The sequence below is a fragment of the Erinaceus europaeus genome, chromosome X (genome assembly GCF_950295315.1).
Source record: "Erinaceus europaeus chromosome X, mEriEur2.1, whole genome shotgun sequence".
Classification (NCBI taxonomy): Eukaryota; Metazoa; Chordata; class Mammalia; order Eulipotyphla; family Erinaceidae; genus Erinaceus; species Erinaceus europaeus.
In genome coordinates, this window is record NC_080185.1 from 93,461,883 (window position 1) to 93,481,644 (window position 19,762).

Consider the following 19,762-nt stretch of genomic DNA (forward strand, 5'->3'; position numbering starts at 1 on the left):
CTTTTTTTTTTTTCATTAGGGTGTCTCTCCAGCCCCCTCCACTCTGCTCTGAGTCCCAGCAAGCTGACCTTTCGTGGGCTGGATCAATGGGGCCCTTTGCCTTCTGGCCTCCAGTTAGATTGTCAGTGTGATGTACCAGCAGGATTGTGGAGGAGGGGGCCGGGGAGATAGGGAGAAATAGTATCTCACCCTGACAGTCACAAGAGACTGACTGCCTCCAGCTCCTGGCTGGAGGTTCTCTCCATATGCTTACTCAGCCCAGATTCTGGGGACCAGCCCTCATCTGCCCCGTCAATCCTAGCTGGTGGGAATGGCTCCTGATACTGCAATCCCTGAGGGATGAGAGAACTCACTCCCTCTTAGTTTTCCGAAACAGTTCCCTCAGTTTTGTAAATAGTCACATTGTTAAAACAAACAACAACAACAAAATCATCTTTATGTAGGCAGTGTGTATATAACTTTCATTTCCAAAGTGTTAAACTTGCTTGTTTCTGCAAGTTAGCAACAGCCTTTAATTAATTTTACTTACTTTCCATGTCTCTCCTTCTCCATTCCACCCAATCTACCACCCAGATGTGTTGGGGAGTTGATTCATTGTACAAAAATATAATCCTGTCCGCATTTATCTGCCGTGTGATTTTTTTACTTAACAGTACACCATGGGAATTTTCTCTCATTTCTCATGTATAGATTTTAGACATTCTTTAATAGCTATATCATAGCTAGACGATAATTTATTTCTATGTTGATAGACATTTAGACTATATTGACATTTTTACCCCCTGAAAACCTGTGCTACGTTATGACTTTAATTTTTGTTTTTCTGGTGACAATTGAGTTTGAATCAAAATTGATTAACTTTTAGTACCACAACACACACAGTAAGAAAAACATTTTTTTCTTACCAACCCCTTGTGCACATACATAATGGAACAAAAGTTTCATGGAACAATGCTGTTCTGACTACATGTAGTGCAGTATGATATATTCTTCTTTCCCTTTTCTCTTTTTCTTCTCTTATTTTTCTCCCCTCCGGCTCCCTTTCTTTCACTCTTCTGAATGTAGTTTGTGACCCATTAAATCTATTTAAGGACCCACAGAAGGATTACCACCCACACTGTATGGGAAGGGCAAAGATTCATTTCCCTTTAACCACCCCTCCCCCGCATCATCTCTTACCAGCTCCATCAACTGAGACAGTCACTGAGCCATGAACCTCAGGTGCATTAGCAATGTAGAGCAGAAGGTCTAGAATGACACAGACCTGAGGTCAGAGTCTTAGTTCTGTGACTTATGTAGCTAACTTGGTGCAAGTTACTAAACCTTTCGAGTTTCCCCATCTCAAAAATGAAGATAGGAATAGTGTGCTTCCATTGGGAGTTGCCATGAGGATTAAGTGAGTGGATACACTTGAGACATAACACAGTCCCTGACCCATAGTGAGGGCTTGTCCTTGTAAAATGAAGTTGTCGTATTTCCTCAGATAAGGCCAGACCCTGATAGTGGTTCTATCCTGAAATGTCGAACAGTTACGGAACAGGGATGTAGTCAGAATGGACCTGTGCTTCAGCCGTAACTGCCAACTTTCACTCAGTTATGGTGAGAACTGTATTCTTATTTCTTGTCAGTTGACCAGGCCTAGAAGTATTTTAGGCTACAGAAGACATTTGGAAGGGGCCTGTTCTTTACAGTCAGTTTTTTCGAAGACATAAATATAAAAGAGTACCTTGATGACCAGAAAAGTGACCAGGAAAGTAATATTCTTTGCACTTGTGAAGTCTCAGGCTTAATCCCTGGCATCATGACAGCAATGTCTCTCTCTCTCTCTCTCTTTCCCCCTCTCCCCCTATCTCTCTCTCTCTCTCACACATACACACACAATCTCATCTATTCCTCTCACTATACAAATAAAATATGTATGCTTGAAAATCTTCTTCTTCTAGCATTTGCCCTTCTTCCGTAGCCAGTCAACAGCATCAACAGGAGTTTCGAGACCTCCTTTGAATCTGGAGAGGTGGCAGTCGTTGACTATGTGGGTCATAGTCTGTCTGTAGCCGCAGGGGCAGTTTGGGTTGTCTCTGGCTCCCCAGTATCTTGATTACTTTAACCAATAATGAGAATTCGATTTCAGGTTCTGCAACACTCCCAGTCTTATGTTTTCAGAAAGAGGATATAATGTAGTATGAGAATACTATCAGTGAATCTATGATCTCATGTGAACATGTTTAATGTGACTGGATTGAGCATGGCATTGCATAGTTCATGCAGTAGAATCAATCATGAAAGGTACAATATTTTTGGAAGCACATAAGTGTGTGTAAACATTGCTGTCTAATAACGCTTGAGGTACTTCCTGAGTCAGCCATTGTCACAGGTTGGATTCTCCAGGAAGTGGATGAAATCTAATGGGGAGGATATTACTTTGGGATTATTCTTGCACTCACTGTCCATGAGAGGGAGAGGAAAGACACAGGTGTGGACAGAGGGAGAAGATGAGAGCTGCAGTGCAAATCCAAACACAAAATTTAGCTGGTCCACAAGGAACTTTTGAGCAAGAATGACTTTTCAGAGTTGTCTTGACCAAGGTCTTCATCCTTGTGGGTTGGTTGAGGAAGGAGTCTGACATTGGACAACCCGATTATGTGCAGCCAAAAATAGCTCTGTAACTGAAGCAGTCCCTGAAGGGTACTCCCAGCAGCTGAGGCACCAAGACTCTCTCCCCAGTAGAGATTTGCAGCTTGTTAACCAGCCATACTTTGCACACACTTGAAACCCTTGTTGGTTGTTCCCTGGTATTAACCGGAAGTCTGGCAAATGTATTGTAGCTTCATCCTACCCCACTCACCCCCTGCTTTTCAATTATGATCTGATCTTTCACCTATTCTAAGGAACTTGCAGAAGTGTGGTTATCCTACAGGAGGGTATGGAGAGTCAGACTAGATATGTAGAACTGAGAGGTCCAGTTGGCTAGGGCAAGTCTCTTAGAGCTTTAGCGACCACCTACATTAGGGAAGTCTGCCATATTTGAAAAGTCACATGTGGGACTTCAGTGTAAGGAGATTGAAGTTTGGTTGAGAACAAGAATGACAGGCAGATATTCTGTGTGGACACATAGCTAAGGTGGAAGCCAAGGACTGGGCTTGTATGAGCTGGAGGAAGACTGACTTTGACTGAAGTTCCAGAGATGTGATAGGCAGCAATCAAGAAATTACCAGGGTAGGGAGATAACATAATGTTTGTGTAAAACTACCTTCATGCCTGATGCTCTGAGGTGTCAGATTCAGTCTCCAGCACCACCGTAACCCAGAACTGAGTAGTGCTCTAGTTAAAAAAATCAAAATACTGGGGCTGGGTGGTTGACACCCCTGGTTGAGTGCACATGTTACAATGCCCAAGGACCCAGGTTCGAGTCCCCAGTCCCCACCTGCAGGGGGAAAGCTTCACAAGTGGTGAAGCAGTGCTGCAGGTGTCTCTCTGTCTCTCTTCTTCTCTATTCAACCCTTCCTTCTCGATTTCTGGCTGTCTCTATCTAATAAATAAATAAAGATAAAAAAAAATTTTTAAATACTATTCAGTAAGTAAAGTAGCAGGAAGAAGTTACCAACACCTCCCACCACTCAGAACCAATACATCATTATTCCCAGGCTGACTGTTACTTTCAACATGATCTCTTCTCTGAACTGGAGATATTTATGTTAAATGACAAGGGGCTTATCAAACTGATAAAAGCTGAAGAAGCTTCCGTACTAGAGTCGATATTATTTCTGTTTGTCATGATTTTAATGAATGGGATAAAAGGCAAGGGTAAAGGTATGGGGAACTATCCACTCTATCCTGGTTAACAGTAGTGCATAGTATACTCTGGGAGGGACCACAAAAGAGAAACAGAACTAAGGGTTTTTGACAATGAGAGGCCGAGGCAGTGGCTGGTCTGATACATAAGCAGTATTAGAAGAGTAGAGCATCAGAGAGTTGCAGCAGGGCATGTCGGCAGACCAGGAAAGTGATGGGGAATCCTGAAGTTGCCAACTTTCAGCAGTCAGAGGGAACTAGTCAGCAGGCTTGTTTGTTGACAGGCTTGAACCAAGACTTCAGCCCTATCAAAAGCATAAAACAGTCTAATCCCTTTATCAGCAAGATTCCAGCCGGAAACACACTTGAAAGAACCATGGGTATGATTTAATGAAGTGGCTATTGGCAAAGGAGTGGAAAGGGTTATGAGAACCAATCAGTATGATGTAGCAGGAGTGGGAAACCTTTGCTGTCCTTATCCTGGAGAAGGAGAGAAATAGAGAGACAGAGAGACAGAGACAGAGACCGACCTGTGTTGTTAAACCCCACTCAGCGTTAGAGCTGAAACAATATCCACAAACAGACACTGTGAAACCATGACTGGGCAGGGAGGGTATAAGCTGAGGGAAGGAGGGGTGAATGCCCTACTACTCCCTTGGTGCTTCTCACTGGCTTAACCCACCCAGAATCCAGAAAACAGGGAAACCTGAGGAGTGATGTAGGTCACAGAGCTTAGCTTCCTGGGAACAAAGAACAGTCAACAAAGAATTTTCTCTTGAGAGGCAAATGGAGAGTGACCAACATGGTTTTGCTACCAGAACAAAGCTTTGGGCTCAGGCATATATACCCTACAAAACCAGATGCAGACTAACAGCTGCATGTCCCCAGATTCATATGTGACTTCCCTATATTTGATGGCCCCATGACTTGATTATAATGGGAGTAGGCAACAAGAAAACAAAAGGTAAAATCATGGTGTAGCTATTCTAGCCTTGACTAGTCCTACAGCCTTTTGTTGAGATGTATTCCTTCCTCTGGGGCTATCGTAAACTGTCAGCCATCATGACTGTTGACTGGCCTGTAGCTGGGATTCTCACTGGCGTGTAGTCTGAGATTCTTGGGCGGTCCCTTGGTTGGGCCTCTGCCTCTGCAGCAGCCCATGGTGAGCCCTGGGGCTGTAATTTAACTTGCGCTCAATTATGTAACTATCTGTGGTCTCAGCATGTCACCCTGGTGCTGTCATGGCCTAGAGACCCCATTTCCATCCTATTGTGCTCGCACACAGATGGTAGCTGTAAAACTGGCAAGCTAGTTCCCTCTGTTTAGAGCCTGTCTGGTTAATCTCAGAAGTCACATTTTAAAAAATAGCACAAAATCGGTTCTCATATAAACTTTATAACTTGCTCTGTGTGACTGGCGTCTTATCTTTTGACGTTTCTGAGAAAAATTGGATGTGCCTTCATTTTATGAGCTCTGGAAGTGCAAAAGCATTAGCAATGGGCTCTAAAGCCTTTTCTTGTCACACTAGAATTATATATAGCTTTGGCAGTGGAGCATAGGGGGCAGTTGGGTGCATTTGGGGACACATCTTTGGACACCCGATTTGTAGAGGATGTCCTTTATTATTTAGAAGATGCATTACCCTGTGACACTTTATTGTCCCAACGGTCTTGTGAGAGGATGCATCCTTTTCATTCCCAATGTATAGGCAGGAAGTTGAGACTCAGTGATATTCTTAGAGTTAATTGCTACACAGTCAGGTGTTAGTCCCAGCTTTAACATAGTTTATTTACTTATTTTAATGAAAGCCATACAGAGAGAAGGACCAGAGCACTGCTCAGCTCTGGCTTAAGGTGGTGCTGGGGATAGAACCTAGGACCTTTGGTGCCTCAGGCATGAAACAATTTTGCATAACCATTATGCTATTTCCCCAGCCCTTAGTTCCAGCTTTAAATAAGCAAAGTTATTTATAATATCTGAGGTTGAAGTTGACCACTGAAATGCAAGATTATTAGTTACTTCCATTAGATTTTGAAAAGTAAAATGATACATACATGATGATTCTCTTAACACAAAGAATAACCTAGGAGGAAATGATACTGCTGGAATGCACTTTGATTTTAAAATGTTGGATGATGTCTACTAAAATTATATGCATGAACCTATCATTAAGCTAAAAAATATTCGTGTGTCCTTGAAAAATTTACTTCCCTTATAACATTGCTTCAAGGAAAGGAAAAAAAAAAAACCCAAATATTGGCATTATCATAAAAAGACAGAAATGGAGAGGAATAAAAACTCATTTCCAGGCTTTATATATGAGCCTTTCCTTGTTTATCCAAATGCTATTGCCTACTTATACAAACATTTGCAGAGTTGTTTTCCCAAAATTAATTTCAACTTTATTTCCTGAAATTAATTTATTTTTATGACTTCATCACTTTAATTTAATTTTTTTTAATGTCATGCCAACCTTATTAAAAGAAAAAAAATCCAAGAAAGCCATGATTTCTATTTCCATAACACACTACTGGACTTGTCTGCAAATTCAAAGATATTTCCCATGGAAACGTCCCCCTTTTTGAGCAAGTAGAGTGACGTAACAGGGTGAAATCACTAACATGACTCTATCAGCCGTACATTCGGGAGGAATAAAAATAACCTTGTTTCACTGAAGCATGGAATTTAATTGGTTCCCGATCTTTCACCCCCTCATGCATCTGGTGGCCAGTACTACAGTAGAAAAATTTAAACTACAAGGAGACATAATGCAATTAAATTTCCTTTTAAAAATGTCAAAGCAAATAAATCCAGGGCCTATTAGTTCACATACAGCTCTGCTATTCTCACTGGACAGCTGCTGTTTACTGGGTTTCTATCCAGCACCATCTTCACGTCCCATTGCAATGGTATGCGATTTTACAGATCAGCAGCTTTTTTCAGATGAGCAGTAATTTATTGCCAACTTGTTTGACATCTTAAGTTGCTCTGGTGACAGCTAGAGTGAAAGATGTCATGGAAACTTCTTACGGAGAGCAATTCCCAGCCATGGAAGAGTCATGATTTTTCTATCATTGTTGAATTTGTCTTCCTTCTTCCAGAAGATTCTCTGTGGTTCATATTCTTTATACTCCGGGTTAACTTAAATTTTGTTTTGATACTGGGGTATCATATCCTGAGTTAATGGGAAGTCACCCTGGAGAATCCATTCAGAAATCCACTCAGGTTGTCAGAAAGTTGCTTTATTCCAATTTCTGCCAAGACTTTCATAGTCATTGTATTAATTTTTGACAAACGCAAAATTGCATAATGTTTTTGTTGAGCTTCCCCCAGACACAAGAATTTGAGTATAACTATATTTTGAGGGACATGCAGAGAACACTAGGGAGGGAGTAGAAAATTGATAAATGGAAGAGAAGGAGCTAGTATAGAGCATATTATCAAATTTGATATTATCACATTAGTGATCAGATTATCGTTAACAAATGAGGGTGACTCAAGCTGAATATCTGTGGGAAACATGGCTTCAGTGATATCTATATCTATATATCTATGTATATGTATATCAAAGTTGTCTTGCCCGAAGTATAAGGAAGCTGTGATATTTCCCCATCATCTATTTTTTGATCATTTATTGGGGGCTGAATGGTTTATAGAACAGTTATTGACACATGGGTGCAATTTCTCATCTCTTTGTGGTAGGCATCCGCAAAACACTCTCACCCCAATCCCCAACTTAGGTCCAGTTCCACCATTATTCACCAGGACCTCAACATCCTCTTCAGCCCCTCCCATTCAATTTCCAACTTTGTGTTTTCCCTTTCTGTCCTTGTTTCTTAAGTTCCACTTATGAGTGAAATCATCCAGTATTTGTCCTTTTTTTTCCTGGCTTATCTCATTTAACATGATTCCTTCAAGTTCCACCCAAGATGGAGCAAAGGAGATGACCTCATCATTGCTAACAGTCGAGTAATATCCCATTGTGTGTATATACCACAACTTTATTAGCCTCTTATCTACTGTTGGGCATCTGGGTTGCTTTCAGGTTTGGGCTATTTAAAAAGCTGCTACCACGAACATAGATGTACATCGCTCTTTTTGGATAGGTGTTTTTGCTTCTTTTGGATAAATCCTTAGGAGACCAAGTCCTGGATGATAGGGTAGGTCTATTTCTAGTGTTCTAAGGAATCTTCAGACTGTTTTGTAGAGGGGATAAGCCAATTTACAGTCCCACCAGTAGTGTAAAAGTGTTCCTTTCCCTTCACATCCTCTACAATACTTATTCTTTCTGCCCTTTCTAATGTATAACATTCACACAACTATAAAGTGTTATCTCCACTAGGAGCTGGCCACCATCTTTGGGTACTTTCAAAAATCACCTCATTAACATAACAAAAGATAGCTTCCCCATTCTCTTTGAAATTCCAAGTGTTTTAAATTTTTTCTACTAGACATAGAGACAAAGGCCAAATGTAGATTTTTGTTATAAGTCACATCACATTGACAATGTTCCTCAAGCACTGTAAATATACCTGCGACATTGATCAGATATTTGAGCAAAAAAAAATTCCGCTCCTACCTGGAACCTAGAGAACAGTGGCAAAGGGAAATAAAATCTCAAGAAGTAGGGGTCAGTAAGGTAGGTCACCTGGGAGGTTGCCTGTTTTGCCATGCCCACAACCCAGATTAGAGTTCCGCCTCCACTGTTATAGGGATGGGGGGGCGGGGAACAGCGTCTGTCCCCCATTGTGAGGATTCGTCAAACCAATCACAGCAAAGAATTGATGGGAAGCATGATCATCCAGGTAAAATTAAACTTTATTGAACACAAAAACATGTAAGAGCATGAGAGAGAGAGAGAGAGAGAGAGAGAGAGAGAGAGAGAGGGATTGAGAGAGAGAGAGAGAGAATATGAAACGGACTTAACTCCTTGTAGGTCACATGGTAGTCTCAGAAAGAGAGCCTGAAGGCTTCCAGGTTCTGGGTTATAACTCAAAACCCCGCCTACACATTCTAAGCCACACCTGTAGCCACTCCTGTTTCTGGGTGATAACCCTCCCTTAACAGCACTACACTGGGGGAAACTTAGTACGTTGGTGTCTTTTCCTCTCTTTCCCTGTCTCTTCTATCTGAAAAAGTTGGCCTGGAGCAATGAAACCCCAACAACAACAAAAGAAAAAAAATTTAAGGAGGTAGTATTGATTTTAGAGAACATAGCGGGGCTCGAACAGTCAGGAAAGCACTGTGCATTTTAACGCATTGTGAATTTTAAAGAAATTATAATTTAAAGGGATGGACTAGTGTTATTTCTTCTCATTTTATGTTATCTTTAATTTCAAATTTCAACATACAGTCTCATTGTTCAAATTTCGGTTTGTTACTAGTAATTTTAATTCTCATCTCCAAATTCTTGCGTTATTATTTTATTGTAAGTTTTCAGTTTATTTCTTATTTTCATTCTTAGGATTTTAGTTATGGTTCTTTGCTCAAAAAAATCTTTTGCTACCTAGTAAACTATGAGGAAGACTATATTAGTACCCAATTTTGTATGAACTCATTTCCTAAATAATTTCATTATAATGATTTGAGTTGCATATATTTTATTTTTAATACTGATTCATTTAGGAAGGGGGAGATCATTAATGATTATACGAAAATGTTATTCATGACTGAAGCACTAAAGGTGACAAGTTTAGTCCCCAGCACCACCATAAGCCAGAGCTGAGTATTTCTCTGAGGGTGGGGGAATAATAAACTTATAATTGATTTATTAGCTCTGCTCCTGTTATTTTTACTTGTTTTTTATTTTCCTCCAGGGTTATCACTGGGGCTGGGTGCCTGCACTATGAATCCACTGCTCCTGGCGGCCATATTTTTTTTTTCCTGTCCATTTTTGTTGTTGCTGTTGTTGTTGAATAGGACAGAGAGAAATTGAGGAGAGGAAGGCAGGGAGGGGGAGATAAAGACAGACATGACCTGCTTCACAGTTTGTGAAGCGACTCCCCTGCAGGTGGGGAGATAGGGGTTCCAACAGGATCCTTCCGCGCGGGTCCCTGCACTTGGCGCTATGTGCACTTAACCTGGTGCACCACCTCCCGGCCTCCTGTTCTCCCTCTTTTTTTTTTTTTTAATCTTCATTTACTTATTGGATAGAGACAGTTAGAAATTAAGAAGTAAAAGGGTGATAGAGAGGAAGAGAGACAGAGAGACACTAGCACCACCACTTTACCACTCTCAAGAGCTCTCCCCTCCCCCTCTCCAAGCAGGAACTGGGTGCAACACTACCCGGTCTGCTCCTGTTTGTGCAATGCTAGGGAATGAAACTTCTGGTTCATGTATGCAAGTCCTGAGCAAAAATTGCTTTTAAGTTTTATAATGATTTTTTTTTACATTTTTAAAAAAATTTTATTTTTAAAAAGGAAGCACTGACGAAACCATAGGATAAGAGGGGTACAACTCCACACAGTTCCCACCACCAGAACTCCATATCCCATCCCCTCCCCTGATAGCTTTCCTATTCTTTATCCCTTTGGGAGTATGGACCCAGGGTCATTATGGGGTGCAGAAGATGGATGGTCTGGCTTCTGTAATTGCTTCCCCTCTGAACATGGGCGTTGACAGGACGATCCATACTCCCAGCCTGCCTCTCTCTTTCCTTAGTGGGGTGGGGTTCTGGTGAAGTGGGGCCCCAGGACATGTTGGTGGGGTCGTCTGCCCAGGAAGTCTGGTTGGCATCATGGTAACATCTGGAACCTGGTGGCAGAAAAAAGAGTTAGCATATAGAGCCAAACAAATTGTTGACTAATCATGAACCTAAAGGCTGGAAAAGTTCAGATGAAGCGTTGGGGGTCTCCGTTTTGTAGATTGTTAGTAGGCCTCTTTCAGTTATATTCCAAAGAGCCCATGACTATTCTAGTTTTTTTTTTCCTGAGCCTGACATCTGATATGCAGGTGGATCTAAGTTATTGTCTGGGGAGATGATGTCATGGCTGGAAAAAGGACCAGATATTTTTAAGGTTGTGTTGAATCATGGAATTGGACGACTACTGATTTCAGCTTTCATATAACTTTGTAAACACACATGCACACAGTGATTTTCTGCTTTGAATCTAAGGACAGACATTTTGCCAAATTACATGAAATATGAATTGCAAAAAAAATAGACTCTAAGAGTTAGTTTAACCATTTATCTATCTGAATGGTCATTCCTGTTAGTGCTTTGGACTCAACTTCTTAATGGAGGAATTTTTGAAGAAGAAGAGTAGAATCACTACATTGTTTTTTTACTTAGCTGTCATCTCTCCCCAGGACAATTGCAGTAATCTCTAAAGTGTTTTGCCTACTTCATTCTTCACATATACAACAGTTAGCTAACCGATTTCTAATCCAGCTTCTCTGTCTGGGACCCACCAATAAATTTTCCTAGCCATGGTATGAAGTATAAGCTAACACTAAAAGCCCCAAGTTTAGCCCACATTTCTCCTTCAAACTACTTCTTCTGCCACTCTGCATTCACTTTTTCAGTTTAATTTTTTCTTGGTATTAATTATTAACTATTTACCATAGCACTGCTCAATTCTGGCTCACGGTGGTGCTGGGAATTGAACCTGGAACTCTGGAGCCTCAGGCATGAAAGTCTTTTACATATCTGTTATACCAGCTCCCCTGCCACTCACTTTTTCTTAAAAAGTAGATTTTTAGGTTTCTAGGCTTGTGTTTATGCTGCCCCCTATACTTGGGACAGCTTTCATCATTTTAACCTCCTGCATAACTTCTTGCCCCATCAAGCCCAAGAGAAACATCACTTACTCAGGATGTTGCCACAGTTCCATTGCAGAGGATAATTGAGGCTTTACTTAATGTCTGTGCTACCTTGAGAATCTGCATACGAATGTAATACTGGCAAAGACATGACTTCTTTTCTTAAAAAAACAAACAAACAGTCTTGACAATAGAAATATAACCAACCACAGTCATTAGCCTCTTGGCTGATATCAACATCGACTATTGCAGCATAAATGAAAACTAGGTGTAGTCATATGTGTACTTGTATAGGTTGACCTACACATTAATTTTTGAAGTCTCTTTGACTAATTTATTTTTTATACTTTATTTTTTATTAGTGATTTAACATTGATTTACAAGATTGTAAGGGGTATGAGTGTAATAGGAGTATAATTCCATAGTTCCCATTTCCAGAGTGCTATGTCCCATCCTTTCTGTTGGAAACTTCATATTGTTTAATCCCCCTGGGATTATGGATCAAAATTCTTTTGGGGGGTGCAGAAGATGGGAGTTCTGACTTCTGTAATTGCTTCTCTGCTGGACATGGGTGTTGGCAGGTCGACCCATACCCTCAGCCTGTTTTTATATTTACCTAGTGGGGTAGGGATCTGGAGAGGAGAGGTTCCAGGAAGCATTGGTGAGGTTGTTTGCCCAGGGAAGTCAGGATGGAGTCATAGTAGCATCTGGAACTTGGTGGCTGAAATGCAGTAAAGTGGAAAAAAGGACAAAAGGTGTAATAAACAGGAAGCATAAAGTATGAATAGAGTAGATGCAAGTAGGACCATTAAGGAACAAGGAAGTTAGGAAGTCTATTTTAGGAATTCCTAGGAGCCTATGTCTTAATAACCTTTGCTTGAGTTTGATAATCTAATATGGAGGTGGACTAGAAATATTGTCTCGGAAGATGGTGTCAGAGCTGAGAGTAGAACTAGGAAGCAGGATTAGGCCAGAGAGTTTCTTGCAAACTTGAAGAAGATATACAAATGAATTGTTTACCACAATGATCTAACCCAAGGCCCATATCTATTCATATTTAGCAAAGGAGTCTATACAGTCTCCAAGTCCCTTTCAGACTGAGCTCACAGTCCATAGTCACAGCTGGGAACATTCTAAACTGCACTCATTGTAGAGCTTTTTTTCTTCCTTTAGTGGCAGAGTAGGATGACCCAGCCTCCTTTCGGAGAGTGGGACGGTCCCGACTATTGCTAGTTCATAGGGAGGGCATGGTCCTGTAGAAGCCTGCGAAAAGGGCTTATAATGATGTTCCCAATGAGTGTGAGTAGAAAGAGGGATCTATCAGACATCTAGGCCCATATTATCTATGGGGGATCCAAGGATCCCCTGTCTAGGATCACAAGTGATAGGGTGGCCCGTAGTGGCCACAAAGGCTATCCTTAAGTGAGCCAGTCTCTTTTCTCTATCCAGCTTTTGTTGTCACTTCTTTATCTGACAAGCTTGGGCTTTCTCCCAGTTGTTAAAGCGTTGTCAATTATTGCACTGAAACCAATATTAGGTTTGTAGGATCTGACCTCAAGTTAGGGAGGAAATAGACTTAGGATTTTAGCAGGGTCTTAGTTAGTCTCAAGTTTTTCTTCATTTATTTGTTTGATGATTCTAACAAAGGTTATAGGAACATAAAATTGTCCTTTACTTGATATATAGTTTTTGACAGTAAAACTCTTGGCTTATCAAAGAGTAGCAATAATGTCGGAAGAGATTAAAAATGGATGAATATTTTTACTTACTTTCTTTTGTATAGTTGAGTGACTGAGGGAAGTGAAGTAAGGGGTAAGAGAGAGGATGTCTTCTGGACCTAAGTAATAAATATATGGTTAGAGAATTTATGATGCCTTCTTTAAGTTTTTTTTTTTTCTTTTAACCAGAGCACTGTTCAACTCTGGCTTATGGTGGTATGGTCGATTGAACCTGGGACTTTGGAACCTCAGGCATGAGAGTCTGTTTGCATAACCATTATGCTATCTACCTTCTGCCCTCTTTAGGCCGTTCTACTAGAATGCCAGGTTTATGAAGTCTAAGTCTAATCTCAGAGAGCTATTAAGTACTTTGACTTTGAGGTATATAGTTGCCCCTTGCTTGTGGATACATGTGCACATGTATCTATTACCCTAGATCCTAGCCCATAGCTGGTATCTGTAACTGTGTCAGAAATCATGCCATCTGAATTGGAATTAGGATAGGAAAGATCTCACCAGATTAGAGGTGTTGGGAGGTTGACATTTCAGGCTTGGCATCTCTGTAGACAATCCACAGTAGCAAGTCAGTAGCAGTATAATGTGGCATGGCAACACCGGTAGCACTGATTTAGCTGAGGTCAACGGAGGCAGTCTAACAGGGTAAGGGATTAGAAAGAAGAAACATCAAAAAATAAGAACAAAGTCCCACAGGTTCCAGGACTAGGAGAAACTCCGGTCTCAAAAAGAATGGTAAGAGTTCCTTTTAGTCTTAGAAGGAGTTTAGAATAGCGGTAGTTAATTATCATTATAACCAAGGTAGTTGGGAACTTATTTTTCTTTGAAAATTCAATAGTTAGGATTTACCATAATATACTTGACCTCACTATGCTTCATGACTTTTAAGGATGTCTACTAACTACAGTATCTTAAATACTGACAGGCACAAATGGTTTTTATCTATCTGGCCTAAAGTTGTAGGTAACTTAGATATTAAAGAAAAATATACATATATATATAATATAGTTATAGGAATAATAGTCAACCTATATCTGTGATTTTGGAAAACCTAATGCAGGTTCCAATGGAGGGAATGAGGACACAGAATTCTGGTGGTGGGAAAGGTGTGGAATTATACTCATTATCTTATAATTTATAGATCAATATTAAATCACTAATAAGTATTTTTAAAAATGTATACATACAAAAATACATTAATAAAGATGCCATTTAGTCATTCAAACGTTGAGTAAAGCGCTGAGAACAGTGAATAATACACGTATACACACACAGACACACACATACACACAGATTTATTTTTAGATCTGCTTAAAGCATTTAAGCCATATCAGAATTTGATCATCTTACAAATATGAGACATTAAATATTTAGGATAAAGAAAATATGTATACTCAGAGCTGTGATCTAGGCAGAGAACTGGAAATATTAAATCTATTTTTCACCCTTGGCATATTGAATCAATAGTGATTTATAAGATTATAAGTTAATAGGAGTATAATTTTACACCGTTCCCACCACCAAATGTCTATGACGCCCCCACTCCATCTTGCTCCCCTACATAACCACTATAGTTTTTCCACAGTCTTGGATATTGATTGACTTCTGCTGTTGTCACTTTCATGTCCTATGTTCAATTCTTTTTTTTTTTACATTTATTTATTTTCTCTTTTGTTGCCTTTGTATCTTTATTGTTGTAGTTATTATCGTTGTTGTTATTGATGTCGTCATTGTTGGACAGGACAGAGAGAAATGGAGAGAGGAGGGGAAGATGGAGAGGGGGAGAGAAAGATAGACACCTGAAGACCTGCTTCACCACCTGTGAAGCAACCCTCCTCCAGGTGGGGAGCCGGGGGCTCGAACCGGGATCCTTATGCCGGTCCTTGTGCTTTGCACCACGTGCGCTTAACCCGCTGCACTACCGCCAACTCCCCATTCAATTCTTTATATTCCACATATTAGTGAAAACATTCTGTCAGTTGTCCTTCTTATTTACTTCACTAAGCATAATCTTCTCTAGTTCTATTTTCTCCTAAAAGACATAATATTACCTTTTTATTGCTGAGTAGTACTTCACTGAGTGTATGTCCCATAACTCTTTTAATCCAGTTATCTGTTGTGGGCAGGGGTAGATAGCATAATGGTTATGCAAACAGACTCTCATGCCTGAGTCTCCAAAGTCCCAGGTTCAATCCCCCGTACCACCATAAGCCAGAATGGAGCAGTGTTCTGGTTAAAAAAAAAAAAAAAAAAAAAGGTAATCCAGTTATCTGTTGTAAGACATGTTAGGTGCTTTCATAATTGGGCTATGAAGATGGGGATGCATCTATCCATTCAGTTAGTGTTATAATCTCTTTCAGATAATGCCTAGGAGTGGGATTCTTGGGTCATAAGGTATTTCCATTTGTATTTGATGAAGGAATCTGCATACTGTTCTCTATAGTGGTGGCACCAGTTTGTGTGCCCACCAGCAGTGTTCCTCTCTCTCCACATCCTCTCCAGCACTTATCCTCTCCTGTTTTATGATGAAGGCCATTCTGATGTGTGAGGTGGTGTGATTTTAATTTGCATTTCTCTGATGATGAGTGAATTGGAGCATTTCCACATATGTCTGTGGACTATGTGTTTCTCTTTAGAGAACTGTGTATTCCTATCTTCTGCCCATTTTTATTTTGTTGTTATTTTTCTTTTTGTTGAGCTGTATGAGCTCTTTATAGGTATTTATTATCAACTACTTGTCTGAAGTGTGGTATGCAGATATCTTCTCCCAATTGCTAGGCTTCCTGTTTATTCTTACAGAATTTTCTTTTGATGTGTAGAAGCTTTTCAATTTGATGTAGTGTTGGTTGGTATGTTCCCTTCCCCCCACCTCTGAGAAGAATTGGTTTGCCCCTTGCTAGTTTCGCGCCCGCTTTCTCCCCGCCCCCTATGCTAAGGATGGGCAGAGTCCCAGCAGCAGTGGCGGAGAGAGGATGATGGAGAAAAGCACATGGTGTGGTGATTTGCCCGTTGGTGAATAAAGATTAAACTGCATTCTCAGCCCAGCCGTATGTCTCTGGTCGTCTCTGTTACCCGCCCGTGAAGCCAGCCTGGATAAAACAACAATGTAGTCCCATTGGTTCAATCTTATTTTTGTTTCCCTTGCCCATGTGGTAGAGTCTCCAAATACATCTTTGATGTTAACGTCATGAAATGCTTCACCAATTTGTTCTTCTATATATTGATTAATTTCTCATAGAACTAAGTTTTATTCTAGCTTGCCCCATCAAAAATCATTACTAAGCATTTCTTAGTTTAAATTTTTTAGTATCTTTATTTATTGGATAGACAAAATTCAAAATTGAGAGGGAAGGGGGTGATAGAGAGGGAGAAAGACAAATAGACACTTGCAGCATTACTTCACTACTCATGAAGCTTTCCCCCTGCAGCTGGGGACCTAGGGCTCAAACCTGGTACTTGCACACTAAAACATGTGCTCTCAACCAGGTGAGCCACCGCCCGGCCTCATTACTAAGCCTCTCTAAAGAGAAGGCATTTATTGTCTGAAATCAGCAAATGTACACATACATAAATGTCATTTAAAGTATACATGTAGGTATGCTTTCATACACAAATACATATAATGAAAGTTCAACTTCTTAACCTCATCTTGGATAGAGCTTGAAGGAATCATGTTAAGTGAGATAAGCCAGAAAGAGAAGAAAGAATATGGGACAGAAGTTGAGAAATAAGAACAGAAAGGGGAAACACAAAAGAGAACTTAGACTGGTTTGGAAGTGTTGTACCAAAGCAAAGAACTCTGGGAACTGGGTAGTGGCACACCTGGTTGAGTGCACATGTTAAAATACTCAAGGACCCAGGTTTGAGCCCCCCGGTCCCCACCTGCAGGGGGAAAGCTTTGAGAGTGATAAAGTAGTGCTGCAGGTGTCTCACTTTCTCTCCTTCTCTGTCTCCACCTACCCTCTTGATTTCTGGCTGTCTCTATCAAATAAATAAAGATAATAAAATATTTAAATAAAAAGAGTACTCTGGATGTGGGGTGCTTTCAGGTCCTGGTGCATGATGGTGGAGGAAGACCTAGACTGGGTATGAGAGTGTTTTACAGAAAACTGAGAGATTTTACACTTGTATCAACAACTGTATTTACTGAAAATCATTATTTCTTCAATTAAAAATATATATACATATACATAAAGTAAACTATCCATAATAGCATGCCATGTACTCATATACAATTTCCCTTTCTTTGTTAGATTGAGGAGACAGCAAAGCAACCAGCATAGCTACCAGTGGGTATTGTAAAAAAAAAAAATGTTCTCAATATAAGAGAAACTACTACTGCAATAGTAGCACATAAAAGCCCCCCCCCCAAATTACAGTGGTTGACAGTAACAGATATTTATTTTTCTCATTATGGAACTATACATCAGCTGGTCTTGGCTCCAGTCTGCAAACAGAGTCTGTTCTGCTCTACATGTGGAGCAAAACTGGATCATGTTCTTCCCATGGAGAGGACGGAGATGCAGAAGACCAAGCCAGCACATTAGCATCTCTGGTCTGTCAACATGACATAAGCCAGAACCAATCATGTGGCAGAGTCCATAGCAAAGGAACAGGAAATATATTTCACAAGAAACTCTGTAAAGCAGCATGGCACATGGTTTGAGTTTATGCCTGTGGTACAGGAACCAAGCAAGAAAATTCAGTCTCCCCCAAAGTTCTTAAGAGTCTGAATGATAGAAATGTCTCTTTTGAAAATTAGCTATTTACTAAGATAAGAGTTTATCTCTCTTTGTGAAACTGCAGTTTGAAATGTGATTCTAATTATATTACTCATTTTTGTTGTTGTTTTTCCCCCCTAGATATGTGAAGATGAATGGATCGGAATGCCATCACCCGTTCCTGTGAGATGCATCAACTATTTAGCTCTTATAAAGGATATATATGGATTAGACGATGAGTAACCCTATCAGGTTGTTCAAGCCAACAACCTTTGATTACATTTTCTAATTTTTGCCAAGCTATTGTAGTAGAAACAGAAAAAGAAGCAAGGTTCATTATGAGCTGTGTTCTTGAACCACAATTAATTTCCTTTGTCATTTCAGTTTTTCAGAACATCCTATTATATTACTGATGTACCAGCTTTATTAAAATGACATTAAAGAAATATTGCACATTTTATTATATGTATTACCTATTAGTACCAAGTAATCTTATGGTAATTCTCTGTCCAACATAGTTTTTATTCACTATAACACAAAAAGAAAGTGACTTTTGACCTCTCTGTATGATAATATAAAATCAAATCATCTTAGAGAAATAAGTTGTGGTTCTGTTAAACATTTTAAAAATCCTCACGAAACATGTTTATATATAATTTTGTTTCACAGAATCCCACCTTATCAAAACAGTCCTTAGAAATCTTTGGGGTAAAGATATTTCAAATACTGATAAAGATATGAGAAGACAAGAAATCTCTCTCTAATCCTCTGCAAAGACACACACACCACATAAATTAGGAGAGGAAATGAACTGTGTACGGTGCAGTGTTTATATTGTAGTGTCCTTTTATATCTAATATAAATATGACTGTTTTATGTTCATATAGTTATACTATAACTAAAAATGTATTGTGTCTGAAATATTTAGGGATGTGAATGTTAAAAATTTTGAAAGAATTTTTTTACATAAAACAGAGAAGCAGACACACACATATACACATGGGGGGGAGAGAAAGGGAGATACTACAGTATCAAAAGCTTTCTTCATTGTAGTGGGGACCAGGCTCAAAACTGGGTCGCTCACATGGCAAAGTAGTGCCTTATCCAACTGAGCTATTTTGCTGGTATTGAAAGATTTTTTTTTTTGGTTCATATCAAACACAGATACACACACACAGCACACTCACCCCAGAGGTTTAAATCTGCTAAGGCTATGATTTAATCCCCCACCCCATATTTTTCTAGTTTTCTTCTTTTTCTCCTAGGCCTATATATAATGAATTTCATGAGTTGGTATGGTTTCAATCCATAATCATGTACCTTTGGGAATGTATTGTAGGAAGTCTATCCCAGTCTACCCAGTGTTTCAGAGTTGGATACAGTGTTCTTAAAGACAACAGAAGTCTATAGGTAGAGAAGGGACTGAAGGGAGTACTCACATTACTGTATGGAAGGACCTGGTTTTGAGCCCCTTGTCTCCACCTGCAAGGCGAAAGCTTTGCAAGAGGTCAAGCAGGGCTGCAGGTGTCTCTCTGTCTCTCTCCTTCTCTGTCTCCTACTTCCTTTCTATTTCTGGCTATCTACCAAATAATTTTTTAAAATATTTATTTATTTATTTCCTTTTTGTTGCTCTTGTTGTTTTTAATGTTGTTGTAGTTATTATTGTTATTGATGTCATCATTGTTGGATAGGACAGAGATAAATAGAGAGAGGAGGGGAAGACAGAAAGGAGGAGAGAAAGATAGACACCTGCAA

The 19,762-nt window shown here is 39.8% G+C and overlaps 1 protein-coding gene across 2 annotated transcripts in view; it reads left to right on the forward strand.

Annotated features, from left to right (window-relative positions):
* Positions 1-18,467, forward strand: part of EFHC2 (EF-hand domain containing 2) — a 201,342-nt gene extending 182,875 nt beyond the window's left edge. For both annotated transcript variants that reach the window (XM_060182527.1, XM_016190474.2), the window contains one exon: positions 18,149-18,467. In XM_060182527.1, the coding sequence (XP_060038510.1) occupies positions 18,149-18,250 (102 nt within the window). In that variant the 3' untranslated portion in view covers positions 18,251-18,467. The remainder of the gene's footprint in view (positions 1-18,148) is intronic.
* Positions 18,468-19,762: the final 1,295 nt, after the last annotated feature.